This window comes from Microtus pennsylvanicus, chromosome 5 (assembly GCF_037038515.1).
Source record: "Microtus pennsylvanicus isolate mMicPen1 chromosome 5, mMicPen1.hap1, whole genome shotgun sequence".
Lineage (NCBI taxonomy): Eukaryota > Metazoa > Chordata > Mammalia > Rodentia > Cricetidae > Microtus > Microtus pennsylvanicus.
The window spans coordinates 106,790,689-106,803,611 of NC_134583.1; the positions used below are offsets into that span (position 1 = coordinate 106,790,689).

General features: G+C 43.8%; 1 protein-coding gene across 8 annotated transcripts in view; it reads left to right on the forward strand.

Moving 5' to 3' along the window:
• Smarca2 (SWI/SNF related BAF chromatin remodeling complex subunit ATPase 2) overlaps window positions 1-12,923 on the forward strand; it is a 170,454-nt gene that overhangs the window by 20,110 nt on the left and 137,421 nt on the right. For all 8 annotated transcript variants that reach the window (XM_075973757.1, XM_075973760.1, XM_075973759.1 and 5 more), the window contains exons 3-4: window positions 3,227-3,356; window positions 9,273-9,704. In XM_075973757.1, coding sequence (XP_075829872.1) covers window positions 3,227-3,356; window positions 9,273-9,704 — 562 coding nt within the window. The remainder of the gene's footprint in view (window positions 1-3,226; window positions 3,357-9,272; window positions 9,705-12,923) is intronic.

Below are 12,923 nucleotides of genomic sequence, written 5' to 3' on the forward strand. Positions count from 1 at the left end.
ATAAATAAATAGATACCATCTTTAAGTGTTTTTCAAAAGACTTTATTAAAATTGAATAGTTTCTAGGGAATTCTTCCCATTTTGGTTTACTGAGATAGGTAGATAGCTCAGGTTGGTCCCAGAGTCTCCACAGTCCTGCTCAGTCTCCAGGGTGGTGGGTGAGCTGCCGTGGGGGAAATCTTGGGAATTCTCTGTCTCTGAAGCAGCCTCACTCTGGATCAGAAGATCTGCTTGTTCATTTCTAGAATAGTTTCTAGAGATCCCCTCCCTATGAGATCTTTGTGGTGAGGATGATCACATAGGTACTGTTTGGCCTTGAGCCCTTATAGGAAATGCTAAAGATAGCCTCTTTGAGTAAGAAAGTTCCTCTTTGAGTGTTTCTCTGAAGGTTAGTCAATCAAAGAAAACCAATAAGGGCATCCTGTGTTCTTGAAAGTCTTGCCTCATGAGGCAAGTGCGGGCTTTGCATCCCTGCGGATGATGTCACATGCGGGGCTGCCCTGTCCATGCAGCATGGACGCCCACATCCTCTGGAGAAAGAGCCAATGGCATATAAGAGATTTCTCCTGAGGAACTGGCCTCTGGAAAAGTCCCACAGTTTGCAGTCAGCAGGCTGGAGACCCAGAGGAGCCAGTGGGAATGTGCAAGGCCAATCCTGTAAGCTCTGGTGGAAGGTCAGGAGACCCACTCCCACAGACCTGCGCCTGACCTGTGCCTTTTCTTGTCTTCAGCCTCTGCATGAATTTGGGATGATGCCCACTATGTAGGCCAAGGTACTCTGCTTTCTTCAGTTTCTATTCAAATGCTAACCCTATCTGGAAACCCCTTGAAGACACACCCAGATATAAACCTCACCAAGTATTCAGATACCAGTGGTCAAGGTTTCACAGAAAGTTAGCCATCACAGTAGACAGTGCTACAAGACACTCATTTGAAACAAAAGCATCTTCAGGGGAAGGGGTGGGTCTTACCTCACTCTGTAGGACTTCGGGTCATTTTCAAGGTAGGGCATTAGAGTCCCAAAGGGAAGGTCTACTTATAAAAGTCACTTGATGATTTCCAAATATCGTGATTTCCAAATATTTGCTTATTGTGAAAAGTGGAGCAGTACCAAGAAAAATGAGTGAGTTAGTTACCAAGTAAACAGCTGTACACACATTCTACACCTTCCTTTTTTCCGTATTTGGCAACAGGACAGGCTGAGCACAGGTATGCATAGGCAGCTGTGGGCTTTTTTCTAATCACAGCCCCATGCTGACTCTATTGATAGCCCTGAAACATCCTCTTTTTATTTAAAGATGTACTTCTGTAGTATCCCCAAGTTTGCGTGCCCCCTCTTTTCTTTTTGGTTTGTTTGTTGGTGATAGAGTCTCACGTACCTCATGGTAGCCTTGACATCACTGTGTAACCCAGAGTGGCCTTGGACTCCTCTTCTCCTTCCACCTCTGGACTGCTGGGATTACAAGTCTGCGTCATTATGCCTGGCTGCCCTCCTTAAAAGAAAAAAAAATCTATGTTTGACTTGTCATGTCTACAGAACCAAAGCCTCTTACTTTCCATGACATATTATGGGTTGACATCTTGACGTCCTGAAGTCATTGAGTCAGCTCCTGTTCTGTTAACTTCGGGATGTATTCTAGATCTGCTTTGCCCTCGTGGACTCTGTCCCTGTGTCACAGAACCTTGGGATGATCTGAGGATAAAGGCCTCATCTTCCAAAGGAAAGAAAAAAATGTGGAGGACATGTTTAGTTAACCTTTGTGATTGAAGCCTTTAAAAATTAAATGTGTGGGTGAGGCTTGGTCCTGCCTTGCTTTTCTATTGGGCAGTCTTATTGATTGTCATCTCTTCTGGCCCATGGCTTTTGTCCCGTGATCTGTTCTCATTATTTTCTACACTCCTGGGTACTCCCTTTTATTTGGTGTTGGCTTTGCCTGTGAGCTCTGCAGTTTTTCCTCTTGAGCCCTGCAGATGTTACCACCCCGTTCCCCCCACTTGCAGCCCCTGAGAGAGCTTTCTGCCTGAGGACCTGGGTGAACCCGGGGAGCACACACCTGCGGGCCAGATGCCTTCACTTTCTTCCTTCTTTTTCAGGCGGCTGTGCTCCTTGTCTTCCTCCTCCATCTCCCTCTGAGCTTCAGCTTTTCGCTTTTCAACATCACTGAAAATAAGTAAACAAGTGGCCTAAATACATCTGCTGCATGGCTTTGATTTCCTCTCTATTATTACTACTTAACAGACTCAGTGACACTCTTTATACCAGATTCTTCCCATTTTTCTTCTGAGCATCCTCTTTATGGTAAAATTTCCCTCTTTTCAAGTGCATGCTTTTGACTCTGCAGAAATTAACTTTCTTTTCTCCAAAACTGCAAACACTCATACTTTCTTGCTTGAAGTCATTTGGTTTTTATAAACTCTTGGAAATGTTCCTTCCAGGCTGTTTGGAAAATTGCTATTACAGTTGGGGGAAGAATAGACTTTTCCTTTTCTAAGCGCATGCTCCCTTGCCTGATTCTGGATTGGATTAACATCAGTTCAATCGCTATGTATTGTATGTCTATCACGCTCTGGGCCTCGGGTCCAATGTCCAGCCGCTGTGCTTGTTATTAATTTCCAGCCTGTGCCTTTAGCCTCTTCTTTTTCCCTCCCCCTGCAGCATATCTCCCCCCCACACCCCCCTGCTTTTACTCCCTCCTTTTCAGTACTCACCCCCCCATTGCTTCTCGGCTCTGTATGTTCTTCTCCTTCCCAACTGCCATGGAACCTTCTGGTTCAACTTTTTAACTTTCCTTAGTTCATTCATCCAGTGAAGAAAAATTACCAGGAAAATAGGTCACCTCAGACATTTCATGTAGCCTTCATCTGGACTCCAGAATAAGTTCAATACGCAACGGGTTTCATGCTTTATTTACAGAGGTATGAGGGGAGTAATAGTCATCTACCCTGTGAACGGTACTTTTTAATTGTCAGGCTTAAAACAGATTATAACATTGGTCAAAGAACGAAACGGTTTTTAAAGCCTTATTTTTTGACTTAGAGAGGTTTTGCTCATCCTATTGGTGTGATCTTTCTTATTTTACTTATGAAGTACATAATATAGGAATGTAGAAGAGACAGTAGATGGTTGTGTCGTATCTTTAAAGACTAGAGGTATCTTCTGGTGGTCTTGTTAGAAATACTCTCTGCCTTATCGAGGTGTCTAATGGATGCCCTGTGCATGTTTCAGCCCATGGACGGGATACACGATAAGGGGATTGTCGACGATGTCCACTGTGGATCTATGAAGAGCACCAGCCTGCGGACACCGCACCCAGGAATGGGCCCTCCACAGAGCCCAATGGATCAGCACAGCCAAGGTTTGTGTCCTCTGCTCAGTGGAGTTTTGTCTTCGTACCATACAGTCTCAGTCTTTCCTGGTGGTAGTTTAATTACGGCTTTAACCTAGGTGTCTAAAGATGGTTAAATCCAGTTAGCTTTCTTTCTCTGGAGAAATCTGCTACTCTCTTCACCCCTCCAAAAAAAATTACTCATCTGGGTAATTTTATTTTTAAAGTCCTAGTAATTTTACCAACCTAATGCATCCAAATATGCTATTCGGAGCTTCATGTCGTTTATCGAGAATCTTTATTATGATCTTGTAAAGGTAAATGATGTCACACCAACTCATTGAGGGAGCTAAAGTTTAGGGAGTTTCCTTATTTCTCTGACTATACATAGCCGGTAATTGATAAAGGCTAAAAGGGAATCTAGGTCTCTGTCAACAGCAGCATGTAAAAGTAAGATGAACTAAACCCCTGTGACCCTTGAGGTGACTTACATACTGGGTCAAAGGTGATGTTTTCTGTTAGTGAAACTACCTGCCATTCTTGTTAGGTGACTTTGTAGGTCTCCTAGGCTTGCAGTAGCAAGTAACTGTTGCCCAAAACAAACCTAACCTCACTTGTAGATCTAGGGACAAAATGTTCATGACAAAGGTGTCAGGAAAGACTGTTATCTCTAAAGGTTCCAGAGACGAATCCTCCCCTGCTCCAGCTGATTGCAGTAAACCTTGGCATTCACAAAACATTCCAGTCTCCACCTCCATCACCACAAGGCATTTTCACTGTCTGTCTCAGTAGCCAGCTCTTCTTCTCTGATATTTGGGTCAAGATGGATCCTAATCTAGTAGATCTTCTTTATTTGGTGACATCGCATTGACCCTCTATCCAGAAGATGTGGTATTCACAGGTAGAGAGGGTCAGCTATCAATGTGTATTTCTTTGTGGGGAGCAACGCACACAATTCAACCCTTCGCCATAGCCAATTAATAAGTGAATTTTTCTATTGATGTCATGTCTCCTTCCTTCGCTATTGAAGGGATATCAAGATACTTCAGAGCCATTAAAATACAGCATAGCCTGCTTTCAGAACCATCATTTGGTCATTTTCACACACGAAGGCCATGTAATCATCTAGTGTCAGCTGACACTGGTATGTGGATATTCTTCTGGGACACCCGTGGTTTGCTCGTCATACATACTTCCCTGTAATTAAGTGTTTAAGTTTCCCTCCATTCACGGTGGGATTGTGATAGAAAAACTTGGCTGGGAGGATTTAGAGAGCCGAGTTCATAGTTCCCTTCTTTCTGAAATATAAATCAGAGGTTGTAGAGACTGGCATCTGGGTGGCCCTCTGTTATCTGCAGCCTTGAACATCCTAGGGTCTGATGTGAATCTTGTTGGCAGGCGAGATGATGCATGAAATCTTGACCTTGTAGAAAACTAATCTGAAACTTTTGAAGGCCCGGAAGGAGAAGTTTGACTCATGAGTGCTGAGAATGAATTGTGACGACAGCTTTAGGTTCGCCGGTTAAGTACTGAAGGGCCATGTGTGCTCATAGCTATAATGAGACCACAGTTTTAGTACCTGCAAGGTATGGAGGAATTACATGCAGTCACTCCTAAGGCCATATAGGAGCTTGAACGTGTTCTGCTCCGGACATTATCCTACATGTGGAGGTGATGCTGAGTGACAGCTCTCGAACAAAGGAACGACGAGCCCTGATTGTTAAAACTGAGAACAGTTTCACATTGGTTTCTCCTAAAAAACTCTCCGGTCCAGTAGCTTGGCTCCCCTTCCTATCTTAAGAATATCCTACTTACCGTTGGATTTCCAGTGCTTGGCCCTATGGCCAGTGCCTGACTCTATGCACACTCAGTTAAACAGTTCCATTAGATACAGAAACAAATTGTACGCTTTGAACTAGAGCTCAGTTTTTGTAAATTACACTAGTTATTGGGAGGCCCTTTAGTCAGTGGCATCAGAACTAAACTGTACTGTTATTCCATAGAAGAGTAAAGTACCCTGTAGACTGGGGAGTAAATTATTTATAAGTTGTGTGTGTGTTTAAATAAAGCAGTATTAGTATAATGCTTTTCTGTTCTAAGTAATGATCTAAAAGGAATTCCGACCTAGTAATAGTATGCATCTTAAAAATCCCATTGTGGGAACTTCTTCCTGAACACACAGGTATAGAGAGGTCCGTCTTATAGCTGTAACCAGTTCAATACATGCTAAGTGACTTTAGCACGTTGGTTGGAAGGCAAAACCATTTCTCTCAGTGTACCTCATGGTCGCTATGAAAGCTCTGTTTCTTTTTAGCACAGTGGTTTGAGAATGCCTTTATAGGCGTGTGTGTGTGTGTGTGTGTGTGTGTGTGTGTGTATACACGTATATGGCTAGTACATATAAAATTGGTATTTAAAGAGTTTGAGAATATTAAAGAAGAGAGAGAGAGCTTATTGCTTCTCTCTAAGGCAAGGTGAAACTTGAGCGATAGCAACTCTTGAAGACTAGTGAAGGAAAACTGCCATTTTTGTCACGCTTTGGATGAGGAAATCAAATAAAACTTCCAGAAGAGTGGCATCTGCATCCATGGTGTCGTCTTCAGGCAAGTGTCTACTCATTGGAGGCCATTTCTTCCCTCTGTTTCCTCAGTGAAGGACAATTACCAAGATAGGTTATGCCGATGCACCGTTTAGATTCTGTTTTTCCTCAAGTTTTATGGGATGTTACTCATGAAGGAAAAAAAAAACCTCTGAGGCTGAGCCACTGTCATATTTTTAATGTCACAGTGACAGAGTGATTCTATTAGCATCTTCTGTAGATCCCGGGAAGTCATTTCTTTCCGCCCCCAGTTTCTTCTTTGTCAAATTTAAGGTGAAATTTCTTACTGTATTGGTTGATCCTGCAGTATGGGTTTTATTCTGTCACTTTACTTCTTGTCAAATTCATCGATACTTTTCTGGGTTGATTTCTCAGTCACCAGGTATGCTATGCTAGTTGGTTTTGCATTATTACAAAATATTCCAGCAATCCACTTAGAAAGAAAGTTTATTGGTTCAATGAATGACAAATGTTTCAGTCCACCTTAGTTCTGTGAACTTAGGCCTGAGGTGGCAAGGATCAGGGAGTAGAGGAGGCCTGCTTACCTTATAGCACCCCAGAAGCAGAGACACAGAGAGAGGAATCAGGGTCTTAATATCTCCTTCAGTAGCACCCTGTTTACTTACTTTCCTTCCGGTAGACACCACCTCTTTAAAGACCTGTCAACTCCCACTTGTATCGAGCTGAGGCTTAAACCTGCATCCAACATAAAGACCTTTGAAGTACATTCTAGACGCAAACTGTTTGTTGCAGGTTCTTTTGTTTTATTCTATGAGATTTGAGTTCATCTGTTCAATTGCCTTTGTAACATGGTCTTGTTCTTGGCTCAACCTCACAGTAAAGCCTTGTTCACAATTTCAAAGAGTGGCCTGATAAGCCGCTTTATGCAGTTGTGTTTATATGGGTTTGTCCAGCATTTCAGTCCGTTGTGTCAGGCAGTCTGTGGCTTGTGGATGCGCTTTTTACTTGACAGCTTAGGAAACGGGAAAGGCTGGGTGGGCAGCAGGAGACTCATCTTAACTCCCAGTCTCATACTTCCTACCTTGAGAATGCAAGTTTCTACGGTAAGAAGGTTTTCCTTCTTGTAGCCTACTTAGAGTTGGCAAAAAAGATGTACCAGCGGCCACTTTGTGCTAATTTACCTTTAAGGATTGAGTGTCAGCTTCATTAACAAGGAAAGATTGACAGGAAAAGTTCAGAGTCTTATTGATACCCGATTCATCATTATAAATAGCAGCATGTTGGAATATTTCTACTAGTCTAACAGGCTGGCTTCAGGGAGATTGCCGTGGCTCACTTACATAGACGACTAACTAGAGCCCCAGTCCTGGTGTTGTATGATCCCTCGTGCAGTAGGGATTTGGTGTTGAGACCTAGCAGTCTTCCTCCATGGTAGGAGTTCCCCACATGGTATCCCAGTTCTTAGCCATCAACAGAAGAATATGAGTTCTTATCGGGGGATCGTGCTGAATTTGTTCATTCTCCAAATGGCAAAACCACATTTAAAAGTAACTGTATCATTTATTTTCTCTGGGATTCAGAATGGTGGTGGTGTGTGAGGGTCACCTACCCGTGGACCTCTGTGACCATGCAACTTTGCTCTTCAGACTGGACATGGGTTCAAACACACAGCCCTTATCTCGTAACCAGGCGTGCGGTGACCTTTATGATAACTGTCAAATTCACACATTCGTTGAAGGATCAAGTCCTTTCGTCTGTGTTTGTCCTCTTCTGGTTGGGGACTGCTCTTGCTTTATTAATATTGGTACTTTGTTTGAACGCAAGGAAACTGTTTGATTGCAGTGGCACTTGGTTTTTTTCCTCCGCCCTGAATCTTCCTGGCACTGCACTCGGTCCCACGCTGTAGGTATTGTTGAGCACACCACCTTCTGAAATGACTCCCTTAACATTTCTGTGCATTTCAATTTTCCTTCCTTAAGAAAAATATTCTTTATTTCCTCAATTTGGTTTTACATTTGAACACTCAAGTCCGTGACTTCATTTGTATGCGATATCCTAAGTGTTATGCTGGGAGATTTTTGAAACTTTAAATACTTGACTTATTTTGACATAACACCATGTAGATTAGATTATGGAGTATATGCATTAGAGCCAGACAGGCTTGGTTTAAACCTGACTGTGAAGATTTACTTGGGTGACACTGAGTAACTCACTCACTCTCTGAGCCTCCGCAGCCTTCCCTTGGAGCATGAGGTAACAGGGTTTGCCGTCAGAGGGCTGTGCCGAGGATTGATACAGCAGTATATGCTCACCCCTGTGTGCTCTGGAACTTCTGCCATTTCTGTGCCTACAGCTGTCCATTGGCTGGCATCATCTTGATTCGCCTCTGCCTGGGGACACCTGGCTTACCTACAGTAGAATAGTCCCCTGAACACAGACGACCCCCAGGGCTGTAGTGATAACTAGTGATTTAACCAGTGACTGATCCTGAAGGAGTTTAAATACCCTGACTTCTTCACTCCTTCCCTGGAATAATTGCAGGTAGTTTATTTATCTTGTGTCCCAGAGCGTCTGCAGTGGATTAATCTTCAGGTCCTGCTGCAACAGCTGGCTTGGTAATGCATTTTTTATTGGCTACCTTCCCTCCCATATATCACCTCTCCAGACTCCTCGCAGTGTCCCTGCACCTCCCGTATAAATTCCCTGCATTCAGCCCTGGGCTCAGCCTGATGCTGGACAAACTCAGTTGAGATGCCGGGAGGAGTCATGGCATGGTAACGGCAGCACCAGGTCACCAGTAATTGCCTGTTAGTCACAGCTTGCATGATAACCAACCAAATAATATTTGATTTCTTCATAAGACACTGCTTATCCTACACGGAGCCACTTTAGGCCCCTTTGTGCTTTGTTGGGTAGCTTGGCGCTGCCTCTGATGCAGAATCTCTGCCCTTGGTCGTCGTTCCTGCAGGTGGACAATCACCATGGACAGTTTGCCTTCTAGGGTACGAGTGGCTATTGATGATCTCACATGTGGCCGGAGGAATAGGGATGTTCTGTGAGCATGAAATGCCGGGTGTCAAAGCCCTGCGGTGAAAAAACAGTGCAGAGTCCCTCTTTGTGAAGTGCTAATCTTGTGAGCGTTATATAAACTGTTCTTAAGTTACCTTTACCTGTTTCTTTGACCTTTTTAATGTGCTTACCAGAGAATTTTAAATTACAGATAAGCTGTATTAGAGACTAAACTTCTAAGATATATGCCATTGTCAACTTAGCCATACCTTAAATTTCTATCATGTAGTGTTGCTCTGGTGGGTTATTCGAATATTCCAGACTACCTCTCTCTCGGGGTCATCTGCTACAGCCTGTGATCTTGTGTTTTATTTTAGGTTATATGTCACCACACCCGTCTCCTTTGGGAGCCCCAGAGCACGTCTCCAGCCCAATCTCTGGAGGAGGCCCAACCCCACCCCAGATGCCACCGAGCCAGCCAGGGCCACTCATCCCAGGAGATCTGCAGCAGGCCATGAACCAGCCTAACAGAGGACCCTCGCCTTTCAGTCCTGTGCAGCTGCATCAGCTTCGAGCTCAGATTTTAGCTTACAAAATGTTGGCCAGGGGCCAGCCCCTCCCCGAAACACTGCAGCTTGCAGTCCAGGGGAAAAGGACCTTGCCTGGTATGCAGCAGCAACAACAGCAGCAGCAGCAACAGCAACAGCAGCCTCAGCAGCAACAGCAGCAGCCCCAGCAGCCTCAGCAGCAGGCACAGCCACAGCCACAGCAGCAGCAGCCAGCCCTTGTTAGCTACAACAGGCCATCTGGTAGGTTAATACCCAACTGAATGAAAAGCACTGTGGTCCAGTTTGGAGAAGCAGTCTCTAGCACACAGACTTACTAGTTTGGTGGAAGGCTGCGGCCGACCGAACTCTTTTCTATGCCTCTTTCTGTCCCACTGAGATTGGCTGAGATTCTTGGTTCCTGCTATAAAGGATCCTAGAGCAGTGTTTCTTAGTCAGAAACCCTCCCGCAAGCTGGGAATCTGGGGAGAAAGCACATAAGCACATTCTCCCATGATCTTGCATTCTCTTTTAAGAGGTACAAGGTTGCTTAGAAGCCCATCAGCATACTCCAGGTTAGGAACCCCTGTTTCGTCTGCACCCATCCATAAAATTCCCTGCTCAAATTGGCCCCCAACTGAGTCTTTCTGTATTTGTTGGTTTATTTATTTCTTACCCCTTTTGTTGGAAAAACATTTGTGCATTTGATGAGACCTGTTGTAAAAAAAATTATCAAATAAAGAAGCAGAAAGATGGGATTTTTTTTTTAAAGAAGCAAGAATCCAGGTCAGAGATGGAGAGCCCATAAGAGCCCCCCACAGTTGCTGTGGCTTAGCTTCAAAGATGACTTGAGTTTTCTGACAGAGCTACAAGGAGATGGGGTCATGTATCTAATTCTCACCATTCAGAAGGAAGTTGCTTCCCAATTTCTCAGAGGACACAAAGCCGTTTCTGGCATGAGAATATAAAGTAGATCTCCCAGGTGTGATTATCCTTCAAATTACAGTCATTCCTTGTGTCTGAAGCAGATTGCTTCTAGGACCCCAGTGGATACCAAGATCCGTCATGTTCAAGTCCCTCATAGGAAGTGTGGTGTGGCATTTGCATTTAAGCTATGCATATCCTTTTGTGTGCTTTATCATCTGCAGATTATTTATGAGAAATATTGACTGTAACGTGAATGCTATCTGAATAGTCGATACACTGTATTGTTTAGGGAATAATGACAAGCAAAAGAAGTCTATGCCCACTCAGTACAGATACAATTTTTTTTCAGCTATTTTCTGTCTGTGATTAGTTGAATTCACAGAATTGGGACTCACAGATACGGAAAACTGGCTATCATTATGTCTTCATTATTATCGTAAAAGGCTTTGTGTGGTAGAAGCATTAGGAACACTTATTCATAGCAAGGTAACAGATCCATGTGACCTGATCCTTAGACTCTCTGGGATAAGAATGAGAAATTATGATTACACAGCTGGCCAGGATGATGTATTCTGGAGACATGATTTTTTCATGGATGAAACTCAGAAGTACAAGGGGCTTTAGAGTGTTCCTCTATGAAGGTTGCATCTCTAGTATGCATCCCAAGATAGCTTTTGGACAGGCTGGAAAGATGGCTCAGTGGTTAGAAGCACTGACTGCTCTTCCAGAGGACCTGGGTTCAATTCCCAGCACCCACATGGCAGTTCACAACTCTCTGTAACTATAAGATCTGACACCCTCACACAGACATACATGCAGGCAAAACACCATTGCAAATAAAATGAAAATTAATAAATAATTTTACAAAAAGTTAGATTTCGGTAAAGGTACTTTACTCACAAGCCTGATGAACCCTGAGTTCCATTCCTGGAATCTACTTAAAGGTAGGAGGAGAGAAATGACTCCATAAAGTGGCCCTTGACCTGCACATGCGTTCTGGGGCATACATAACCTCCTTCTCCAATCAATCAATCAATCAATCAATCAATCAACTAGATCTTTAGAAAGAACTAGATAAATGGAGCTTATGGTTTAGCGTGAGAGCTTTGGATTGTGGGGAGTGTAATGTTCCCAGACACTGATACCATCTCCTATGAATGGCTTTCACTCATTTGGGTAAACTGACAAGCTCACCACTGTGAGAACAATGACTTTGGACTATTTGTCCTAGGTTTAGGAACTCTGGTAAGAGGAAAAGGAGTCTGACTGGTGTTTTGTTTTGTCTTAAACATTTCTTTTCTGATAGAATTAGTTCCAAAAATAGCGATATCAGGAAGATGAACTCTTGTTAGTTGTACATGTAACTAACATTAGGAATGAGTCTCTTGACCGAGATGGCTCAATGGGTAGGAGGGCTTGTTGTGCAAGCAGTGGGACCTGAGTTCAAGTCGCTAGAACCCCTGTGAAGATCAGGTGTGGTTGTGTGCACCTGTAATCTGTGTACTATAGGGTAGGGATTGGTCGGGAGACAGGAAGATTTTCCGTGCTTCCTGGCTGCCAATCAAGCTTTGTATTCAGTTGGAGCTCTCAAGGGAATGAGGCAGAGAATGATAGAGGACACCTGTTCCTTCTGACCTCCACATGCCTGCACGCATGCACGCACACACACACACACACACACACACACACACACACGCACATACACACAGAAAAATAAAACATTTTAATGGGTATTTTAAAATATACACCTATGAGATACCAGCACTTGGGAGGTAGATGTGGGAGGGGTGAAAGGCCTCAGTTACACAGTGAGTTTGAATTCCAGCTTGGGACGACTGAGATCCTATCATAAAACAAACACCCAAACCAGAACCAGCAGAAGTTTGTGTCTCATAGTTATGACGGCTGGGACTTCCAACCTGAGGTGGTCAGCAGATTTAGCACGTGGTGAGTCCTGCTTTCTGGGTCTTAGGAGGTACCTGTGCTGTACCCTCCCATAGTTTACTGGGTGAGGGAACGCTCTGTGGCCTCTCGTGTGGTTATTGGTATCATTCATGAGAGCTCTGCCTCATGGCTTAATTTCCTCTGCCTCCTAATACTATTTATTTGAGGATTTGGATTCCAGCATAGGAATTTGGGTAGACACAAACATTTAGAATGTAACGATGTTTTGTTTGTTTTGTTGTTTTTTTGGTGTGTGTGTGTGTGTGTGTGATTTTAAAGATAAGTTCTTCCTTTGAATCCCCAACTCCTTGGCCCCCTTAGTAGTCTTCCTTTCTCTAAGATCTGGGGTTACAGGCAGGCACCAGCACTATCAGTTAGTAGTTGAGTTTTTAAAGAAAAAAATACTATTTCATACGCAGATTTCTGTGTGACTAGCAGGGAGCCCTTTGATAGATGGAGCAGAATATGGAACCATACCACATGACTGGAAAGGGCACCCCAAACCCTGTTCTAATAAGAGCGGCGGGGCTGCGTCCCCAGCACCCTGGCTGCCTGGCTAGCTTATGCCCCGAAATAACAACACACAAATTGTATTCATTTAGACACTGCTTG